At 38.1% G+C, this 23,262-nt stretch overlaps 1 protein-coding gene across 1 annotated transcript in view; it reads left to right on the forward strand.

Moving 5' to 3' along the window:
* The window catches only part of PRKCE (protein kinase C epsilon), a 296,989-nt gene that overhangs the window by 94,755 nt on the left and 178,972 nt on the right, over positions 1–23,262 (forward strand). Inside the window, exon 2 of the mRNA XM_009635670.2 lies at positions 6,373–6,436. Coding sequence (XP_009633965.1) covers positions 6,373–6,436 — 64 coding nt within the window. The remainder of the gene's footprint in view (positions 1–6,372; positions 6,437–23,262) is intronic.

Here is a 23,262-nt window from a genome sequence, read left to right on the forward strand (position 1 = left end):
CCCCCAAGCCTTTCAGATACCAGTTCTTTAAACGCACAATCCCTTCCCTTCTCATTTCAGAGAAGTTGTGTGTTCAAAGAGAAACTCTGTTACCCTGTGCTCAGTAGGGGTTAATAGATACTGACTTCTCAAGTCCTACATGAGTCAAATAACCATCTGCAGTGGCAGTTCGTGTGTTTGGAGGTTTATGCTCTAAGCTATCCAAATATCAGATAATCCTAGAACATCACAACAAGAGGTGCAAAGCAGGTTTTATGATTTAATTCTTTCTGTTTCTGTTGCTTATACAGTCCATTTAGGTTTATACTGTTGCCAAAATCCTAAACAGCTTTGTGGTCGAAGGGTTTTTGCTGTATTTCACATACTGTTTAGCTAAGGAACATCAGAGTAAAGCTTACTCAACCTTTCTGTGGTTAGGAAGTTCAGTCATTTATCTAGTCATTCTTTATTTCAGATTTGAGATTTACGTCTGACTATCCTTAAATTTCTCTCAAGAGACAAGCTGGCATTTAAATGAGTACAGTGCACCTAATATTAGGTGATGTTCTTGTGTTGGGGCATTAAGTGGCTGATGGACTCTGTTATTATGATCAAATGTAAACCTATGGTAAGGGGGCACTGAGCCACTTAAGACAGGGACATGGTTTAGTGGTGGGATGGCAGGGTTAGGTTAAAGGTTGGACTCGATGATCTCAAAGGTCTTTTCCAACCAAAGTGATTCTATGATTCTATAGCGGTTTATCACTTGTTCACAACAGGTATCAGTTTGCTCCATAGGGCATGCAAAATATCTGTGCTGGTGCTATCAGCTAGAATGAACAAAGCACCCCCAAATGTTGATGGGATGATTCAGGCTGTATGGTGGTCAAGAACGTAAAATCTTCTTTGAAGATGAAGCATCAGTGCAACCCAAATAATTTCATAGCATATTCTAATCTTCCTCATCCCTATAAAATTAGAGAGAATGTGTGGTTTCCTTAGCAAAATCTTAGTCTCAGAGAATTCTGTCCGAGTTTCATATTTTTGAGGTTGGGAATTACATCTTCCATCTGAGAGGAGAGTGGTGAGCTTTTAGATGAGCTTAGGGACTCAGTTTTTCAGAAGAATGCCTAGGAGTTAGAAGCTTGCAAAAAGCAAACCTTGAGGAAAAGTTGAACTACCTTCACACTCTTCTGCATAGTTTGCTTAAATTTTGCATTACTCCAGAGTTGCCCAAGAATTGTGATGCTTTAGAAATGCTGCAGAGAAATATTTAAGCAATTTTTGTTTGATAGTGTTTTTACTGATGGGTATTAACTGAATCATAGAATCACTTTGGTTGGAAAAGACCTTTAAGATCATCAAGTCCAACCTTTAACCTAACCCTGCCATCCCACCACTAAACCATGTCCCTGAGCACCTCATCTATCCTTCTTTTAAATATCTCCAGGGATGGGGACTCGACCACCTCCCTGGGCAGCCCATTCCAGAGCCTGACAACCCTTTCGGTGAAGAAGTTTTTCCTAATGTCTAGCCTAAACCTGCCCTGGTGCAACTTCAAACCATTCCCCCTCGTCCTATTGTCCGTTACCAGGGAGAAGAGGCCGACTCACACCTCGCTACAGCCTCTGAAAGGTAGTTGTAGAGGGTGATAAGGTCTCCCCTCAGCCTCCTCTTCTCCAGACTAAACAACCCCAGTTCCCTCAGCTGCTCCTTGTAAGACTTGTGCTCCAGACCCCTCACCAGTTTTGTCGCTCTCCTCTGGACATGCTCCAGCAATGCAACATCTTTCTTGTAGTGAGGGGCCCAAAACTGAACACAGTATTCAAGGTGTGGCCTCACCAACTGAATGGAAAAGAAAGGAAATTGCCTCCTAGATATGTACCCATTTAAGTTGTTTAAAATTAAAAAAAAAAAATACTCGAGTGTCTCTGATATTGCAGGAAGACAGGATGTGTAAGGCTTGTCAAAGTGAAGCTTAACTGAGGAATAGGAGAAATGGTCCAGTGGGTAGTCTGGGCCTCCAGAGACCTGAGTTCAGTTCTTCTTTAACTGTAGACTTCTTGTATGACTTTCTGGCAAGTCATTTAGTCTAGCTTGTGCCTTTGGGAGTATCTCATTTTACAGATGGGGAACTGTCTCAGAAGGGTGTTGAAAATAAAATCCATTAATGACTGTGAAACTATATAAATGCCTTCAATATGCTGAAACTTGGCCATGGCTTTAACATGGTTTTTTTCCTCTGAAAGTATGTCTGGTTTTATGGATGGTTGCCTTTTGTTCCCTGAAACAGGCTACTAATATGCTTTATTCATGCCTGGAGTTTTTCAAGATTTGTGCTGCTTTCCAGCAGTCATTGTACTAATCTCAATACATTGCCACATAAGGATTATTTTAGCAATATAGAAGTTGTTTAAAGTACCTTTACAATTAATCTTACTTGCACCTACTAAAACTCTGTATTTTAAGAAAAACTCACAACAATAGTGTGGGCCAGTAACGGGATAGAACACTTTGGTGATCAAACATTTAGCGCACTGATAGTCATTGCATCTTTTGTTGCATTCAGAGAATGTAGTGTGTATAGGCGAGGCATATATTTTGCAATGTGTCTTGCTTACAGTAAAGCTGCTCTTGTATCAATTCCTCTAGTCCCTTCCCTAGTTTGCATCTTGCTTTGTTCCCTGTTGTCCTTTTGAATAGTCATGTCTTTTCAGATACCTTCTCATAGTGTCTCTCTGCATGTATAAATGCTTGGCTGCCTTCAGGGATAAGTATTTTTAGTCAAAGAGAAGGGTCAGGATCAGAACGGCCATGATCAGACAATCTCCTTTGCATTCAAGGATGTCTGTTATATTCAGCTGAATTCGGCCAGTCATTCTGTTTCTGGTTACATATGTCTAAGGGCATTTCACATGTGATAACTTTCAGGGCATTTGGTGAAAAAGTCATGGAAACCTTAGATTGCGCTCTCTGTATCTTCTGTTATGTATTTATACAATGTCATGGTATAGTCTCCACATTCTTCTAAGTGTAGTTTAATGTGCAGATTGAAAGAAAAAGCATGTAGTTGTTTGTAGTCTAGTAATCTGAGTGTTTTGGAGGTATTCATACCATTATATTTCTAGGCATTAAATTAGAAATATTTTATGCGAAATTAGAATCAGTCCTTTTCATTCCATACTTGCTTTGATACATGAAAGACCCAAGATCAAAAGAAGGATTCTTATCAGTTTAGGGGTTTCTGCTTTTTTGGGGGTGTTCTTTTTATATGTAAGGTCAGCTGAGGCAGCTGAGCTGCCGGCTTCTGGCAAAAGTACTAATTCATGTGACTGATGAGACTGTCAGTATAGGTACTCACTGAAATGAAATGTGGTAGGTATTCTATAAATCTAAAAATGAGTATGTCCATTTCATTCTCATTGGTATTAGAACATTTTAAGACTGAAATGTACGTACTTTGTAAAAGAGACTCCCTTTTATAAATACTTCATTCTGCTTAGAGCATCAGCAAAAATTCTGAATTAAAATCAGTAAGCAGCATTTCTAATAAATTGTGTGTGAAAACAGTCCACTGGATGGGTAATGGAAACTTGGGTTCAGTGCTCCAGTCTTTTTGCTGAGTTGCTTCCAACGCTGTTTGTACTTAAATGGGCAGAATAGAGATTTTGTGATGGTGGTCATCAACTCCTCCAGATGCTTGATTCTTCTGTTGGGAATGGTGTTGGGGGTTTGTATGTGTGTGTGCACATTGGGATTTGAACTGCATCAAGTATTTTACTGAAAGCTTAACCTAACAGTATATAGTGCCGATACAAACAGAGCATTAGATGTGCCTGTCTTTAATACAGCCATCTGTTGAGTTGCTATAGCAGTTTTTCAAAAGCTTCCCTCAGCATAGACATCAAAGTCTATTCATGCACCTGTGCCTCTGATCTACTAATACTATTTTTTTTTTTTTACTTAAAAACTGCAAAGGGAGAGGAGTAATATTTAAAGATCAGTAGCTTTATTTAAAAACAAATTAAAAAAACACCCTAAAAAACTCCCCCACAAAACTCATGCTGCCAGTTCAGAAATTGTTAAAAAAGTCTTCACTTAATATTCAACACTTTATTTATGGAAAACCACTCAACCACGCTTTCATTATCCTCTCCTCTGAGTAACCCCTGGCCTTGCTAACACCTATTTCCTGCCTCGTCTGTTGACAATACAGCTGCTGAAATAATTTTCTTGATCTGTTGCTCCAATGACATCAGCCAGACCTGTGAAATCCTCTACTGGCTCACTCTTGAAGGGCACAGAAGCGTTTTTGTGAGAAGCTGGTTCATAGAGGGGGGGACCTTGTGTCACCTTGATGTATTCAGCAGCTGTGGTCCAAAAGAGGGAAACAGCAGAGGTGCCCCACTTATAAAGGTCCCCTCAGGTGATGAGAGAAACCTGGAAACAAAAAAGGTGGCCCCATGGAGCTGCCTGTTGAATGCAGACGGGAGAAGCATGGCACAGCCCAGACATCTTGGCGTCTCCTTCCTTTCTTCATTTACTTGATACTTTACAGATTCGTCTCCCAAGTTATTAGTGTGAATTGGTGATCTCCTGATTATCATCTTACTCTGGCCTGGTGCCATGCCCTGATGTCGCTCGTGACTTAGGAGGCAGCGCAGTAGCGTTTGTGTTAGCCCGGGGAGCTGACATGGGCGAAGCAAAGCCCACCTTCCTCTGCTGTGACAGGGCAGCCTGGCACAGGAGGAGGAGGGCGGTGGTGGGGTGGGAGGGGAGGTAGCCTGTTCCCAGTCACAAGCCCCGCATGCCGTTGCCTCAGTGTAGGAGAGGCATTGGGAAAGCTCTGGGGTGCCTGGTGTGGAGAGCAGGGCTTGGCCAGACTCCGTCGATGAGGCATGCTCCCTTCTTTTTGTCCTGCATCCATTTGGTCTGGCACCAGCAAGGACCCATAGTCCTGCTGCTTTTTCACTTGGGGGAGGAAGGGGCTTTTTGGGGCACATCTCCTTCCTGTTTTCTCACCTGCCCTGTGTTACCCTGGTTTGGTACGCAGCAGGCCTGATCTCACCAAGTCCTGTGTGGGTGTCAGGGCCCAGGGTGCACCAACAGGCCCCAATGTCCCTGCCCAGCCTCTGGGGCTGCCCCCACCGCCCAGCCCTGGGCCATGCCGAGCTGGGCCCACCTGCAGGCCCAGAGCCCGGCCTGCGCCTGGCCTGCTCCCATCCCCAGGGAGGTGCCCAATGCCCAGGGCTGGGGCTGCTCTGTTGCCTCCCTGACTGCTTGCTACTGTCTGGGGCCGTGGGACACAGGACAGGCCCTGGCAGACAAGGCCGTCGGAGGCACGTGGCAGTGGGCATGCAATTTTATCTGCATGCTTTACTTACTAAAACAGAATGAAAATACAGTATTAATGTATACCATGTCACTTCCTCAGTCTCTGAAATTCTGTGACAACTGGTATGTGACAGTAAGAGCTATTGATTAGGTAGTCCTTTAGTTACAGTTTGACTTTTGAGAGATGGGTGGCTGCAAAAACTGTAATATATGGGGCACCGTTTAAGATGCTGAAATCCAGCAGTATTTAGAGTTGCTGATGAAATGTGTGGTAAAATAAAGGAAAATTTGTATTAAGCTCTTCGTTGTGGTGCCTAAGGGTACAGGAACTTATTCCCACAGCCCATGTGAAATCTTGAAGTACAGCAGCTTGATACTGAGCACCTGTATTTCATGCTGAGTGGAAGTGATCTCCACAGAGCAAAGACTCCTTAAAATCTACCAGGATGGTGCAGAAACAAACAAATTTTGTATTTTGCATCCCCCCCCCCAAAAAAAAAAAAAAAAAAAAAGCAGATAAAGCATGTATTTCTTTCTCCCAGTGGGGATACAAAGGGAGTATTATAAACACGTGTTAACTGGCCGTACGAGCAGTGTGTGTTCATTTCCCCTGTTCTGTGACCAGAGCTGATCTGTCTCGCTGGGATCTGAATAGGTCACAGTCTTGCTTTTCACATTTGCATAGCTAGGCTCAGTATAAATTACAGTAAAGAAGTTATTTGATACTACCACTTTTTAACTTTCTTCCTTGTCTCCTTGGAAACAGTGGTGCAAATGTATGGCAGAACAGTGCATTAAATATATGATTTGTAAAATTCACTGGGTTCAAGCTTTCCAGGTGCTAAGGGCACACACTTGTTTTTTACTTCAGTGAAGGTGCAGAGTCCTCAACACCTCTTTGCAAAAGGAGGCTCTGTTGGTAGTGAACTGTAGACCTGTCCATGTGCCCTGCCTATACCTTGGCTTTGCAAGTTTTGGAAACTTCTTGTTTCCTGCATGTGCAGTAGCTTGCTTTGGGAGCCATTCTAAGTTTTCTTCTAATTCTCTTCTTGATTGCAGATTGACTTGGAGCCAGAAGGGAGAGTGTATGTCATCATAGACCTTTCAGGATCATCAGGTGAAGGTAGGGACTTCGAATATTTTGTCTTGTTCTTTCATGAATTAATCTTCCAAGGGCCTCTGAAATGGAAGTATTAGAGGAGGTGCTGTTCCAATAGCCTCTTAAATCTGTATGAGCTCAAGTTAAAGTGAACACGTTTTGATGTATCTGCCTGTGACTCAATGAGCAGTTGCAGTTCATCCTACCCTGTTAATGACTGATGGTAACAGTACCAGCTCAAAGGAGAGTAATGAAATGAGAAGAGTTTAGTAGTATTAACTTCCAGAAGAAACTTCCAAATTCTTATTTTTGGAAGAATGCTAACCATTATGTGGCTAGAAATGATAAGATGTCAAAGGGTGGGGGGAGAAAGAGTTTATTTGCTTTTTAAATTATTCTAACAGTTGGTGTTTTTCCACTGAATATTTTCTTTTTCAAGTAAAGTAATGACCAACACATTGTAATGATAAGAGGTGTTTTCATTTTTATGACACAGCAGTTACATGTTGTGGAAAAAAAAAGGAAGATGAAAGAGAAATATTTATTCAATTCTTAAGATATTTTTCTGCTGTTAAGTGGGAACAGAGTCAGGTGGTATATGGTGGGTATAAGAGAACTTATGAAGAAGCAAATCCATCTGTCTTAGTCATGCTCTCAATGACAGCCTGACTGGCTAAAATAGCTTAGATGGCTGGTTTAGGCTTGATTATTTTAAATCATGTCCACTGATCAGCCTTCCCTGGTAGCTCATAGAGCTCAGCTAAATGAGGTTATCGTTGGTTCACACTACATAAAGGAGATTCACATAAACCCTTACAGGAACTGAAACAGAAAGTGCTATGAAATGAAATGAAATTATTTTGCCTGGCACAGTTGAGAAACAGTAGAAGAACGCATTCATATTTCTGTTACTTGTAACGAATTGCTGTGCTCTGACCAATTACTAACAGTAGCTTGCAAAAACACAAATTGCTCCAATTCCTGAATTTTAAAAACGTAGCAAGCTGTTATTTAAACTTCATCTTATAGCCACATTTTGTACCCACATAAGATATGCTCTGCCTTTTTTTTCTTACTTCATTCTGAAGAAAATACCAGTGTAATAGTAGCTTCCACATATCTTGCTAATTGGCCTGTCAGTGATGGACATAAAATGTGGTTAAAGGCATTGGTGTTGTTCTGTCATAGGGCAGGTAGTTGTTCTTCCAACTTTCCATTGGTAGCTAATTGATACCCAGACGAACATAGTGTTACTGTTCTGTAACAGGATGCATTCAGCTGTGCCAGACTGTCAAAGAATAATGGTGTTATGTTGTTCTTCAGAAGTTCTTTAAAACTCTATAACCTTTTGTACAGGAAGAGGAAAAAATGGTGATGGCAGGGTCTCCTATATTATGTGGTGCATTACCCTGTGACACTTGAAAGGTGCTTGGAGAGAAATGTGCAGAACTAGAATTTGTGTTGCTTATATTAGCATTGAAAGGGAGCACTCAAATGGAAACAGGCCACTGAGGGAAAACTGCTTACAAAATGCTGTCTTATGGGAAGCCCTTGGGAAGACCAAGAGGCTTTAGTTAGTGTGAATTTGGTAGAACCCTGGAGAAGTTGATGTGCTTAAAAAATGCAGTGTAACTTTTACGGTTTTAGAGCTTTCCCATATAATTAAATAACCATGGAAAAGTGTTGTGTAGAAGTATTGCAAAATTCTCTAGGAAATTTATGGTTTCCCTCATGAGGGAAATTGGACAAGGTTTGTACAACAGTTGGTATACTGTTTTTTATGGTGTTTTGTTAACGATGTTATGAAATCCTATTTTTAGACTGCTTTATTAGGGCTGAGGCCTAGCTAATTTTGGATAAGTCTCCTCTCACTTCACTAAACTGTCTTAGCAAAGCACCTAGTTTAACCTAACAACTGTATGCATCCTTCTATAGTCAACAGAAACACTTAACCCACACAGGGAGTAACTTATTCTACATGTTTCAGAAATGCCTATTTCACTTAATCTGTCTATATATACATATATCAATATCTATGTAAATAGAAGACATCCGATCTGTATTTTATGCATTTCAATGGGGCAGGTCACTGTAGTTGATCTGTATTTGTTGACCATGAAAGGAGTGTAGGATTAAGGTTAAACTGCATGACTTTTGAATGGCGAGGGTTGGTTGAGGCGATTGCTACTCCTGACCTAATTTGTTAACCAGGATCTTGTTTTTGAACTCCAGTCTTCATTGTGAATAGCAACAGAGTACACAACACTCTTTTCATGCTGCACAAATGGGTATCACTATTTCACCTCAGATTCTAGAGGGGAAAAACTTGGCAATTTATGAAAATAAAATTGCCTGTAGCAACAGTTTCAATGGGAGGAAGCAATCACGTTGCATGTTTCTCAGTTAGCAGTATTTTAAAAAAAAGGCAATTAAAAAAATCTTAGCCACGGAGATGAAGTATATACTTGCCAACTGGTATTGTCTTGTAATTCTGTGTACTGAAAATTGGGTTTGTTTCTTCTGTGTGATATATTCAAGTTTCTAATTATCAGCAATCAATAATGTAATTTCAGTTATTTGGCACTTCTAAAAGATTAAGATAGATATACAAATTCTGTTTTGATATAATTGATTTAAGTTCAGTTGAATCCATTAATATGGGCAGAGAGCATTGTCCTCTATTAAATTGCCTCTAAGAGTCAAAAGTCCTAGTTTTGCAGGTGAGCCTTTAGGTGAATAAATTGCTATATAAATTGAAAGTTCACATATAAGATCCTAAATGGTGGATAAAGAAGACCCATTCTCATTAGTAGTATATTCTCAGTCAGTTTAGTAAGCTTTTATGTAATATTGACATAAGATGTTGTTAGTATATACCTCTTAAAACTCAATTGTACTCAACTGGGATGCTCCCAGATTGCTTATCCCTCTGCACTATTTGCACTTGCATGGCAAAACAACGCAAAACAATTTATTCCTCAACAAAAGTACACAATTTCTCTTCCTCCTTCCCCCTCCTCTAAAGTGAATCATCCATGGACTTTCATCATTTGTGTGGCAGATTACAAAGGAAGGTAGAGTACTTCTGCCTTTCCTTGGTCACATTGAGACAGACTTAGATACTAATATCAGCATCAGGCAGGTATTTTTATGTGGAACTGTAGAAAGAAGAGTTGAGTTGTTGGCTTTGCTACTGGCAATTTTTCTCCAATTCTGAAGACAACTACAAATCCATGGGAGGTTATAGAGCTGTGCCAGCTTCCCTGCCATTTCCTGTATTATGAAATTGCCTTCAGAAGCCAGCCAAAGGAGAAGCTCTACTGCAGCAACAGGGCACTTGTGAGGGGGCAGCCTGGAAAGCACAAGACTTAGTCTGCTCTTCACTGGATATTTTGTGGCACTGCCAGCTCTCACAGTAGATTGTTCAAATCTCAAGGTATTTGGGTTTGTTCTGAAAACTTAATTTTCTAGAACTTGCTCCCATTCAATTCTAGTCTTTGAAGCAGAAAAAGGTGGGGAAAAAACAAATGCTAAAGTCTGAGAAGTGGAAAGCAAGCTACCTAAAAAGGCCTTACAACAACAAACCCAACAGGAACATTTTTATCATCACCTTTTTTACACTAACCCTGTTTTGGAGCCCGCTTACAGCTTCTTGAATGTTTGTTCTGCAATGAGAGGGAGGGTGAGTAACTATTTATTTTAGCAATCTTTTGTAAATTCTGTAGTAGGAACTGTCTGGCCCACATACTGAAAAGAAATTGCTAAAATAACTGTTTGTCATGCAGAAGGGGGTGTTCTTAAAATTTAGGATTTAAATTTTTCTGCTAAAATTTGAACATCCCCAATATTGTGCTTTCAAAACCAGTCCTGCAAAATACTTCAGTATGCCTTTGCTGATGGGGACGTAGGAAGAGAGAGAGAAAGCAGCTCTTAAAATACATTTTTTTAAATTTTCCATTTTAAAGTATGTAACCGGTATTTCCGTAACACCTGTGATTCAGGTCTTTATGTTCTCTGTGCCAAAATTGATCTGTGGGGTTATTTACCTTCCTTGGATTTATTTTATTTTAAATGGCTCTGAGCATTCAGTGTAAATATGCATTTGTGTTTCCCATGAATGGAAACAGCTGTCTCAGTGGAAACTTCCCAAGTGGAGATGTACACTATGGTATCCGTTCACAGGCTAAAATAACTGCAACAGTTAATCAGTAAAGTTCTAATTACAAAAATATTTTTTTATAATTTTCATTCTGTTATTGAATTTTTAATGTGTTGACAAATAATAACTGCCCACTCAGAACTTCTAAAAACAAATACCTTTGGTCAAAGAAAAAAATTAAGCTTCTACGGACCTGACACAGTATCCGGTAGTATTACTTGGGATTTTTTGGTTAACTTCAATGAGCTACGTGCTGCGCCATATGCATGCACATAGGATCTTTAAAGAGTTTCTGATAACTTGCTTTTGGGACGCCAGTTCAAAATATGGGTGGTTGCTGTTACTCTGCCAGAATATTTTGTCAGACTTGCAAAGCATGTAATCAGTCAATTCTGCTATTAACCAAACCTCTGGTGGCTCCATTTTATATATGCAGTTATAGGAAAAACAAGGTTTATAGTAGACCAGTGTTTGTAAGAAGTAATTGGCTTGGGAAAGGTCTATCATATTTATTCTCTGTTACTTCACAAACTGGATCTAATGATTGCATGGGTTTTTGGTCTTGTATCTTCAACTTTGCCAGATCTATGGAGAAAGGTGTGTCTGTTTATCAGTCTTTGGATGGACAGGAGACTCTGTAAGACATACTGCCTTATTAATTTCTTCAGTGCTGCTTGTTGTCTGAGGTCATACTGATTTTCTATATTAATTCAGTGTTGTAGCGTATGCATTATTTCTAGGCTGAAGTGCACTCATTGACTGGGTTATTGACATGCTTTGGCAGTATTTTTTGATCTATTTTAGTGCCTATAGAATTTTGTGAGTGAATTTTTTTGAATGATTTCAGAACTATAAGAGCGCTGGTGTAGCTGATCAATATCTAAATGCAGGCTGAAAGTTTAAAAAATAACTAATATGATGACACAGTGATTCAATTTATAAACTGGAATAATAGATGGCCATCAAGTACGTAAGAGAGGTAAATTGCCTCAGGAATGATTAAAAACATTTTCAACAAAGTCAGTTTTATATAGACCGAAAGACACGTGCTGCTGTATGTAAAAGCTTGTGGCCTCCTTGCTGCATTTGTCATTGTAGATTTCTTCTTTCTTTGGAATTATTGGCTTATGTGTGACACAAATGTATACAGTTACTTATGGTAGCTTTCTACCAACTTACAAATTAAGTTACCATTTGAATCAACTGTGGAATGACTTCAGAATGACCTTGACAGGTTAGGGTTTTTTTTTTTTTTTTAACTGTATTTATTATAGGTATCATGTAATAAAAATTTAAGAACTATTCAAAACTCTTTTCCTATGTACTATGTCTAATCAATTTTAATGACTATTTGTCATTGTAAGATGTCCCAATTCGCGTTGTGCAGTTGTCTTTCTACATAATTACAGATTCCCCATTTTAGAGCAGGTAGCTGAATTGCAATAAAAGACCACAGCTCATGCTGGAGGCGGTAGGTACTGCAGAAAGCAGCCTGTTGGAAGTTCCTGATTACATCTGAGTTATGTAGTTACAAAAGATTACATCTTCTAATACATTCACCTTCAGATTTATCTGCTCATAAGATAAGTTGCGCAGGATGAAGAACTTAAGGTGATATTTAACAATAAAGCCTGTTGGCTGAAGTCATGGCAGTATTTCGTGAATGCAAAACATTTTGTTTAGGTTGATTATTTGGCCTTTTGCATTGAAATGTCCAACAAAAGTCCTTAGACTACTGACTACATTGTTGCGTATTTAACATCTAAGTCAAAATATATGAGTCTAGAAGAGGTTTCCCAGTTCTTGTTAGCTCATTTACTTGAAGGTCCTCAGTTTTGCAAATACCATTATTGCTGATTGGTCTATGTCCCTGCTTATTACGGGTGGGTGTGTGTGTACTAGATGACCTTTAAAGGTCCCTTCTAACCCAAACTATTCTGTGATTCTGTTATGGCAGAAGGTTTGCAGGAAAAAGGAAAATAGTATTGGTAGAAGCAGGGTATGCTTCTTAATGCCATTTGTGTGTCATACTTGATAAATCTATAAAATAGATAGTGTTAATCAGAATATCCACAGGATTTGTTCTAGGCATCCAGTTTTGGTAGAATCAATATAGTAAGAAAAACTGTATTTCTGTTGTATGTTGTAGCATCCTTTTGCAACAATATGTTAGTAGAAAATATCCCATGGGTTGAAAACTTATATCTACAATTTTTAGTGTATCCATTTGTCACAGCTTTTGTTCCCTAGACTATTTTGTAATTGTCGTTGTCATCATTAATTAGGCTTCATATGCTATAAGGGCCTAGAAAATGATATCTGGTTGTGCTAGGCGCTGTCTGAACAGAGAGCAGCAGAAGGTGCTTACCTAGAAATACCAAAGTCATAATGACATGTGGAGCTAGTCTTCTTGCTTGGTTGTTTCAGGAATTTGCCTTAGTAAAGAGTGGTGTTTTCTTTCCATAACGTCTTCTATTGCAAATACAACTTTGACAGGTTGGGTTTTTTGGGTTGATGTGTGGTTTTTGGTGTTTTTTTTTATCACCTATTATCATCAGGCAGACCGTGAAATAGTTTCTGGTAACCATCAGCTGCTGATCTTGGGGTGCTGAACACGCTTTGAGAGAATGTTTGTGTTGTTCAGAATTTCTAGTATATGACTAGGTAGATAGACCTCAGCTGAATATTCTTCCAGTAGGTAGAAAGCAGCTCATCTCTTCCTCTTTCTAGAAATATTTCCCAGTTTTTTAGAAGGTGTACAAATTGTTCTTTATTCCCACTGATACATCCTGATGGATACATCCTGATATCTCTAGCCCACCTTTCCTACTGGTGGTAGCATCTCTCCCTAAAATAAAATTTCAAGTTGATCACCAGCTTGTCATTGCAAATAATTGAATTTTAAGATTTTAACACAGGAGTCAACCTTCTGTATTTTATTAGTTTTGTCTGTGCTGGTTTAACTGCTTGTTTACAAAGGTTACCTCTTTTTTCTAGATTGTTTGTTTTTAAATGAGGATGGATGGAGAACCTGTTATATAGTAAACCATGCACTTATGGTAAACACGCGGAAAATAAGAGTCACGGGGTCCTTTAATAGCCCTCTTATCTCTTATTTTGCAATTCCAAATTTGATTGAGCATCCAGCACATGCACATCCTTAGCTTCTTCTGTATTTTAATATCTGAGAGGAAGCTGACGTGTTGGAAGTGGCTTAGGAAGAGCCATATAGAGCCTGAGGAGAGGCAAAGATGGAGTCAGAGCATGCTGCCCTCAGGGAGGGGAGGCCAACAAGAGTCTGCAGCTTCTCCAGAGCTGTAGGTGGAACAGGAAGGATCTGCACAAATAGGTCTGTTGTGGCACTGGGCCAGGCAGTCTTCCAGGGATAAAATGTAAAGTGCCTGTGATGTAAGGATGGTGCTTGATGCCTGGGAAGCTGTTTACCAAGACTCAGCAAGCCACATAAATATTATATTTTTAGACTCAAGGCTGGGGCTTTTTCTGAGAGTTAAAATAATCTGAAAATATCTGAACAGGACAGTGGTGAACTGGCAGTGCTAAATGGATGATTTCTGTCTTGAGTCCCTTTACTCATGTAGGTTTATGAGTTAGAGCTGTTTCACAAATGCAGCTCCCCCTGAAAGTTCCCAGGCATATTGCGTGCTCAGGGAGATAGGGTTTGAAGTGTCTATATTGTATACCTTTTCTCCCTTCCCTAATGTAAAGTAAAATACCCAATTGGAGAAACCAGGCACACATTTGTTATTCTGCTCTGTTCAGTCTCAGGAACGGGAGGATTCTAGTTCTTCTAAAGGCCTAATGTCACGATTTTATTCATAGCTTGGGTAAAGGTAGGATACTACACTAGCTTTTTGGTTTTCCTTCTGTAGGGTTCCTTGCTTTAACAGAACAGCAGCTCGCAGCAGTGTGTGAGCCAACTTCAAATGTAACCAGAATCTTTGTTTTTGAAACCCATTACGCAGTGTATCAGCTGAGAACCTATATCCTTTGAAGCTTTGGTTTTATGTAGGTAGGGTTTGAGGGATTATTTTTCCCTATTCAGCTTTTCCTTTCTTCAGCACCAAAAGATCAGCAGTCATTCAGACCACCAGTAGGGAAAAAGGGTAAAATCAAAGAACTAAAAGAAGCTTAGACTGATTTGCAAAGTTTTCTCCTTCTGCTATGTCTTCATCTTCTCCTCTTAGGAGGGATAATTCAAAACTATTACCAATATATCTTTTCTCTTGGGTCTTATTTGGTTTAATCTTAAAATACCTCTGTGCTGAAGTGTCGAAGCTTATTACAAAAATGAATTTTTTTTCTAGGTTTCTTTCTCTTCTTGGAACTATTAATCTATTTTATGACTGTTTACAAACAGAAGAAATCCTTGCCCATCCAGATCTTGAGCATCTAGTTTGTCTATTTAAACAAACAAAACCCCAGGCCCCCCAAAACCCCCCCAAGCATTGCATTTATACTAGCATGGAAACTTGAAGGTTATGATGCTCAGCCAGACAATTTTTTTGTATCTTGAATGAACAACTTTAAATAAATCTCTTGTTTTCCTGAATCTGTTAGAATAAGTTAATGCCAGTAGATATCTCTAATTCATCTGACTTTGTGTATTTGCTTGTTGGTCTGGTAGGTATGTTTCTCCTGAGACAAAATTTCACCTGTTGGTAGCATGGCATCTGAAAGCAGATGTCTGTGTGTTGTTAACTGAATGACAACAACTGGAAAGCGTGAGAGGAGGAGCTGTGAAATAGTAGTGTGACAGTCCACATTAAGTTCTTTGCTCTTCCAAGTTAACACTGAGTTCAGTAATGGCACAGGCATTTGGTTGGGAAAATGAATGTTGCAGGCGGACTGATCAAACCCAAAATTCTTTTTAAAGGTATCGGTGCAAACATGAATCAGTACTTTGTGACAATTCAGTCTGGTGCATGATCCTTTTAAACTGCACTGCTCAGTGAAGAGGTTCTCCAAAGGGTGCTTACGTAATTTTGACTTTGTGTGGCAAAATGCCTTCCTAACGAACATCTCTCCGTGGATTTATAGCCATCCCTTGGATTGGATCCAGTTAGCTGATGGAACATCTGGTAAGCATTGTGTGTTTGTAATAAGCCCTTACTGTATAAAGCTGGCTCAGGCTTTTCAGGCAAAGATCGATGACCTTTTCTTGGCAGGCTTGTAGCTGTTTGCCAAAACAAGTGCTTTGCAGGGAGCAAGACGCTGATAGAAGATTTGGTTTAAAGGCGCCTTTGTATTGTACTGTAGGAGTTTGTACTTGTTTAGGGAAAATTGCATTAGACTGAAATAGAAAAGTAATGAAACTCATATACATACCATGTTTCAAACTGCTGTCCCTCTCTTCTCCATTTATGTAGTAAAAGCTCTGATTTCCATATGTTGGGTTTTTCCCTAACAAAATTGTGCAAGGCCTTTGGAATAGGCATGTATAATTTTACCACTGCATATGCCTAGTGTGTCTTTTTGAAGAAGACTGGAGAAAAGTGTTAAATTAAAAACTATAGTGGTGTTTTCATACATAAGTGAAATGCAAATTAGTAATAAGATTTGAAATAGAAACACATTTTTGGAAGTCTGTATATGGCTAGCTATTTCATAATGTAAGACACAACATAGATTAATCCAGTGCCCATTGTATAGCATGATATGATGTGAAAAATACATGTAATATTATAGTTTATGTATATTTGTTTTACCTTATGAAATGTAGAACTTATAATCTGTTATGATTTGTTAGTGTTTTGTGATTTCCTCTACATTTTTGTTGTTGCAGTAGTGTGCTCTGAATCAATCTGTTTCCTATTCACCCTTATGCTCCCCAACAATAGTCAAGTCTGTTTATTGTTAGTATCATTGAGGAAAAAAGTCTTGGTATAGTCTACTTTGATTAATTGATTAGGGGATTAATAGGTGAGGTAATACATACATTAAAGACATGTCTTGCCGTGTTCCTGGCCTATTTCATACACCAGCAAGGTTGTGAAAACTTTGGGAGCATTAATGTCTTTTCTGAACATCATTAACCAAATTTTTATTGCCTTCAACATAGCCTAAAAAAATCTACTCTTGTTTTTAAAATATTAGTTCTACAGCAGTGTAGTGTTTTTGAGTATAGTCTTCAATGGTTAAAATAAATATTTGAATACAGCTGGAAGCAGAAGTCAATTTAGGAAAGTTTGTTCTTAGTAAAGGCTCCAAATCTGCATCCAGTTGCATATTTATTTCATGAGTCCATTGAAAATAAGCGTAAAGACGTTGTACTATCTTAAGTAGAGGCAAATAATTTTTTATGCTTTAGAAGCTATTTAAAAGAATCAATCATTGAACTGAAAAGTACCATCATTATTTCTTAAGTAAAAGCCTGAATTTCATACTCTTAGACTTTTTAAAAATAATAAGCAGATGTTCTGAAAAGACAGTCCATTACCAGGATCTTAAATTTAATTTCAGTCTCTTGCACTTCCCGTTTAGGAAGAGTGAACAATATTAAAAACCTATGGTGCATAATACGGAGTTTCAGTAAAGATAAAACAAAGCATTTGAGGAAAATTAATACATTATATATTCTGTAAATCAGCAAAGTTTATATGTGCTGGTTTGTGGTTGGTTGTTGTTGGTTTTTTTTAGGTAATACTTACGCAGTACAGTGTCCCAAAAATCAGAGGTTAAAGTTAGAGTAATAGAGAACACTACTCGTGGGAAGCCCTGGTCTATAGTGAATGTGGCCACCATTGAGAGGAATTCTTGAACTGTTTTACTGCTAGACATTTGGTACTGTTAAATATGTGCATTTCTTTATGCCTCTCAGTGGTAAGCCATTCTTTATACTGTTGGAGAATAAAGCAAACTATAGTCTCAGTATTTTGTAAGGGAGTATTACTTGCTGAAATATATATACAGCCAAAAATATTTTACCATAGAAGTGTAGGTCAAAAGAACTGCATAGAAAAGGGCAGTAGTTCTGTTGGTCAGAATCTTTCTTGGCAGGTTTTGCAGGTTATACTTGTATAGTCAGAAACCTTTTTCTTATTTTTATAACAGTAGCTGTGCTCATAATTTTGGTAGGCCTTCAGTCTGTGATAGATCTTTAAGGGATGCTATTAACTAAATCCGTGGATTTTGCAATGCCAAAGTAGAATGAATGCGTCGGAACTTCGTTATCCCAAACACGAATAGCGTGGGTTTGTGTCATTTGGTTTTTTTCTTTAATGATTTTGCTAATCGTAACATGTTCTTGCAAATGCTTCTGCAAAGGCATCTGCAGTGTCATTACTGTATTACATCTTGTGGTACTCTTGAAATATAGTATAGTTTATGAGACTCACTAACACTCATTCACCTTCCATCAGCCCTCTCACCCCACCTCACCTTCATGCGGATACAATTTGGCTGAAAGAATGTAAATACTCTAGGAAACTATTGTGTGTAGTAGGAGTTACCTCTAAAATAACGAGGTAGAACAGTTCACAGGTACCTTTAGCTGTCCTTCAGAATTTACTTTCTTTTCTCTTCTAGAGCCTTTTCATGGACACTTATGTACCTGTGGGGGGAAAAATTGTTTTGCCACTATAAAAGGCAGTCTCTGGGCATGAAAATGACTGAGTAGAGCACATGTGTATTACTTGCAAGTTAGAGGTTTTAAAAGAAAACTTCAAAGAAAGCAAGATGCAAGTCCAAAAAGGAAGATGAAGCCCTTTCATAATTTTTCTGGATTTCAGAAGGTCTGTACTAAGGGAAGTGTCACAACTGAGATAGATACTCTGATTTAAACACTGCCTAGTTCTTTGTCTTTTTTTCATGCAATGACTTTTAGTTTGCTTGCCATATTTCTTTTCATGTATTCTTCCAAAAAAGTGAATTATATGTGATACTTGGAATAATGTAAAACATGTATTTTAATCTGCAGTAGCAGCTTTAACAAACAAACTGCCTGATATGTTGGACTTTCTGCTGTTGCATGCAGTATGGATCTTTAATTTCTTTTATACTAAGACTGGGGTGTGTTTCTCAGAAATTATATTTCTGTAACACACGCTAAACTTAACTGTTAATAAATAGTGAAGCAATATCAGAATCTAGGGCAAAATACTCAACCTGAATAGATCTGAGGAGTTTTAGTAACTGCAGTTTGTACTGGTGGGGGTCCATCCTCTAAGACACAACAGATAGAAAATATAATTTGTATTACAGTGTTGTAAAGGAACACTGAGAAATACACCCTTTCTACTTCTCTGTTTATAGGTCCCAGATCAGTACCAGGAAACTGCATCTTTCCAGTTAATTCCTAAGCATGTGCTTTCTTCTTTATTAGACTCTGTTTTCAAAAAAATCTTTAATACAGCATTTTTTTAAATTTCATCACATCATCTTGGAAGTCTTCTCTGCTGTGAATGGTGCTATTTAAAGGAAACATCTTCCATTGCAGTTCATGAATTTTCTGCAGTAGGTAAAAGTAACCCAGGATATCAGTTCACCTCTGTCTAAAATACTGGAAGCAGCTGTATGTCTCTCTTTTCAGAGAAATGTAATTATTTACATTTGGACAGCAATATCATAAGGCAAGAAAGAACCAGAAAGGAAGAAAGAAGTTATTTTCCCATTTAGACTTCAGAAAAATGAAACTGTGTGAATGTGTAATCGCTTTCAGAATAAGCAGAATTTGCTTGAAAATCCAGTCCAGCCTTTACTAAAAATATGATGCAGTATTGTACAACAAAGCACTGAAGCCGTCCTGTTTTCTTTTTTGAAAGACTGCCCATCTAGCAATACAGTTCTCGAAGTAATCCTGTGCAAGGACTTTATTTGGGGCTTGGTAAAAGTTGGATGAGTACTGGGGGATTGTCTTCACATCCAAAGAAAGTTTCAGACGGAGAGGTCAGAATATTAAGATCAGGTTTGAGGCTTTGCCTCAGTTTGTGAGTTGGTAGTTTTACAAAAATAGTCCTGTGAATTTCAGTTGATTTAGTAAACAAGCAATGCACCCCCATGTGTTCAATTAACAACATATTTAATATTATATTCAGAAGCAGAGTTCACAAATATTTGTGTTTTGTAAATGCTAGTGTGAGAATTACATAGAATACATGCTGAACAGAGGAGAAAAAAGGAAGAATAAGGTCACACTAGCTGCAAACACAGTAAGTAAGATTTAAATAATGGGGTTTGGGTTTTTGTTTTAAACTACAGTAATTTGAGTTCCATGTCTGATTTACTTTGGAGTTGGAACAGCTTGTTGACTAAATATGTTTTTATTTACTTTTGAACGCTTTAAAGTATTACTGAAGAAAAATGGAGTTAAAATTTGTAAAGAATTCTAAGATTTTTTTATAATGCATTTGTATGCATTCCATAAGTACAGCAGATTTTGCTAATATACATGATGGCAGATGTTTATTTTAGAGCATGCGGTTTTCATGTGTTCATAATTTCTGGAGTGAACAGAAATATATAGCTATTATACTGAATACACTTCAAGACTGCAAATTTTGTACTTCAGGCAAGTCCATATTACAGATCTTGATGTATGCAATGGAATCACTGATGAACCAATTTTATAATAATGTTTTTGAGAACAGGATTGTCTGGTTAAACCCCATAACTGGAGCGATTTGTACATCTGCCTTGTTGACTTTGGGCAAGATTCTTCTGTGCGTCAATAGACTTCTCTGGAAAATAGGAGTATGTCTGCCTCTGGTGCTGCGAGGCTAATAGTGGTAAGTGGAAGTTGTCCTTGAGAGAAAGAACTTGCTAAAGACTGGAAAAGGACTTGAGATTTAGATTTATATCTTGTTTTCAGTTAACGACCCACTCTTCATTGAAAGTGTGGAAAGTACACTCAGTGTGATGTAATGAACTTTCAGTTACTAAATTACAATTTATCCCTGTTTCAGAATCTTAAATGAGCTTTCAGATTTGGGTTTGTTTGGGGTTTTTTTGCTGGATTTTTATTATTAAACTTTTTTTTTTTGCTGGCTGTAATTACTAAATTGTAATCAGGGGTCCTTTTTTCAAAATCCCTTCTCAGGACATTTTACTGGATACCTTTGAGTACAAATGCAGGAGTTATTAGTTATACTTCTAAATTTGAGTGTGCAAACTGATTGTAATGAACAGATCTTTCTCCCAGTGTTCGGTGGTATAGTAGATTTCAGAACTGATCTTAAACCAGCAAAAACAAAACAAAAGCTGAAGACTCTAACAACAACTTTCAGGATTTGAAGATGAAACATTTTTAATTACAGTTTGTTTTGGTTTGCTTTCTTTTTTTTTTTTTTTTTTTTTTTTTTTTAAGGCAGTCATCCCTGGTCTTTATTATTAGAGAGCATAAATTATGTGTCCTCAGGGAAGGTCAGATATATAACATCTATAAGATATATTTTACTTCTTCATTTAGTCTGTGGGATGTAATCAGTGTCAGAAATGACATGTTTTGTTTTGTTTCAAATACTGCTTTGGAGGTTTTGATTGTGTTAATTTCAGAAGATTGTATACATCACTAGACGTTATTTAGCTTCTCTTGGCTAGATTAAGCATTTCCCTTATCTGTGCTTGAGTGACTAAGTTATGTAAAGAAATCACATCTTCAAGTATTTTTCCTAATTTTTTGAGTGAGAGAAGGGGCTGGAGACTTCACATACTTGGTAGCATCTTGTTTGATGTCTTCTTTGAAGGACTGTGCACTCACAGACTTTACACCTAGGATAGCAAATCCATCTGGCGTAATAGGATGTGATCCAGCTTTTCATGTTTCTGTTTCTTTGCAGCACCACAGTCCTCATTATTTACAGATTTCTAACTCTATATTGCTCCAGAAAGGCTGGCTTGGAATATGAGCTATCAAACAGCACGAGCCTGTGTGTCTGTATTCTTTTCAGGCTTGTTACCCATTTCCTGGGCCTCAGCAGGAGTCAGTGGAACTCTTGCCACCAGCTGGATGAATCACTTGGGTTGCTGGGCACACTGTTTCCTAACAAACTGAGAATGGCGACTCAGAGAAAGATTCAGAATAGGAAATACAAACATCTTTCTTCTGTGCCGGTTTAGCTGCACATAACAAACTATGGAAAGTATTGGAAAGTATTTCATTTCTTTGCTACTGCCTTTGGAGAAGAAAACCTTTAAGAATCCTAAAGTCACTTGAAATAACCCCGTGAAAAGCTGACGTAACTAATACTGTCCAATATATTCTACACCGGTTTCTCTGCAGTGCTAATATTTTTATTTGTAGGCAACCAGTCTCCTGATTACTAATTTAATATATAGTCAGAGTAGTGGAAGCAGTTTCCCTTTACTGTGTATATGGCAGTAAATGGGCTATAGAAGTTGTATTAAGAACTTGCATCTTTTTTGTTTCTTTGCCCAAACTCTTTTAACTATATAAAATATCAAAATGAAATTATTTTGTTACCAAGTTCTTTTAAGTTACAAATACCATATGCTGCTGAAGTCACAGCTATCATCCCTCAGGGTTTAATTTACGTAATATTCTAACCAATATTCCTTCTAGCAATACTGCTACTGCTGACATTACCTACTGGTGTTGAAGGACTGCATAAAAGACTTTAAAACTGGATTGGATTTGCTATAGTACAGGTGAAATTGAAATTGTTGCAGCATTTCTGGTCTGAGAAACTTTGGATAACATGAGGCATGCAGTATTTCTTCAGTGATTGTAATGAGGTCAACCCAGTTCCACTGGAACAATTTTACATCAATAAGATTTTGAAGACAACATGGAAAGAATCCAACCTTCCAGTTTCATACCTACACTAGAAAGACTAAGAAAAGAATCTGTCTTTAAACATCTGGAATCTATTTCTTCGGTTTGCTGGTATTGATGTTAAGTTTTCTTTCTGCTCATTCTTCTCGTGATTCCCGGGAGACATACGGTTGGGGTTTTTAATTAGAAAATTGAAGTCTCTGTTAAGGATTACTCAGAATGAAGTTAAATAATGGCATTGTTAAATTCAGTAGGATCTAAATTTTATAACTAGTTTCCTATTTTTATAGCACCCAACTAAATCTTTTTCCTCCATTCCCTTCTAGTTCTTCGTCCTTAAATAACAGCTAATGACTGACTTCATAGGTTAGTATACATTAATCACAGATGAGCTGAATGTGAAGTGGACTGTTAAAAATTGGTTTGAAATAATTCTCTTAGTATTCTTAATACTGATACCCTTTTTTGGAAACTTGCTGCTACTTTTGTGCAGCTATGTAATCAATGGCATTTCAGAAGGTAATTTTCTAAGAAACAGGGACAAAACCTCAGCAATCGTGAAGAAAGATTTAAAAATTTTTTAAGGCCTCATTTTCCTTTTTTCACTTGGTTAGTGCCTATTCTTGGTAGCTCCTTCTAGACAACCCAAAGGAAAAATTGAGGCAATTGGGTCTTTTGAGGCAAATATCTCACAGAAAGCAATGTGCAATGAGGGCTTTTTCTTCTTTTGTTCCCTAGCTTCCCTGGAATGTGGCCATCTATCTCATATAGCTTCTTGTAACAATTCCACCTGGTACCTGTGTCTGTAGTCACTAAAGCCTTTATCTGTCCCGTGGTTCTTTGTACAGGGTTTGATTATGCACAGCTCTTGGTACCAGTACATATGAGTAGTGTCTTCTCTTGCTCTGAATGCTAAACCAAACAAAGCTTCTTTTATGCCTT

Source organism: Egretta garzetta, unplaced genomic scaffold (assembly GCF_000687185.1).
Source record: "Egretta garzetta isolate BGI_Z169 unplaced genomic scaffold, ASM68718v1 scaffold123, whole genome shotgun sequence".
NCBI classification, from domain to species: domain Eukaryota; kingdom Metazoa; phylum Chordata; class Aves; order Pelecaniformes; family Ardeidae; genus Egretta; species Egretta garzetta.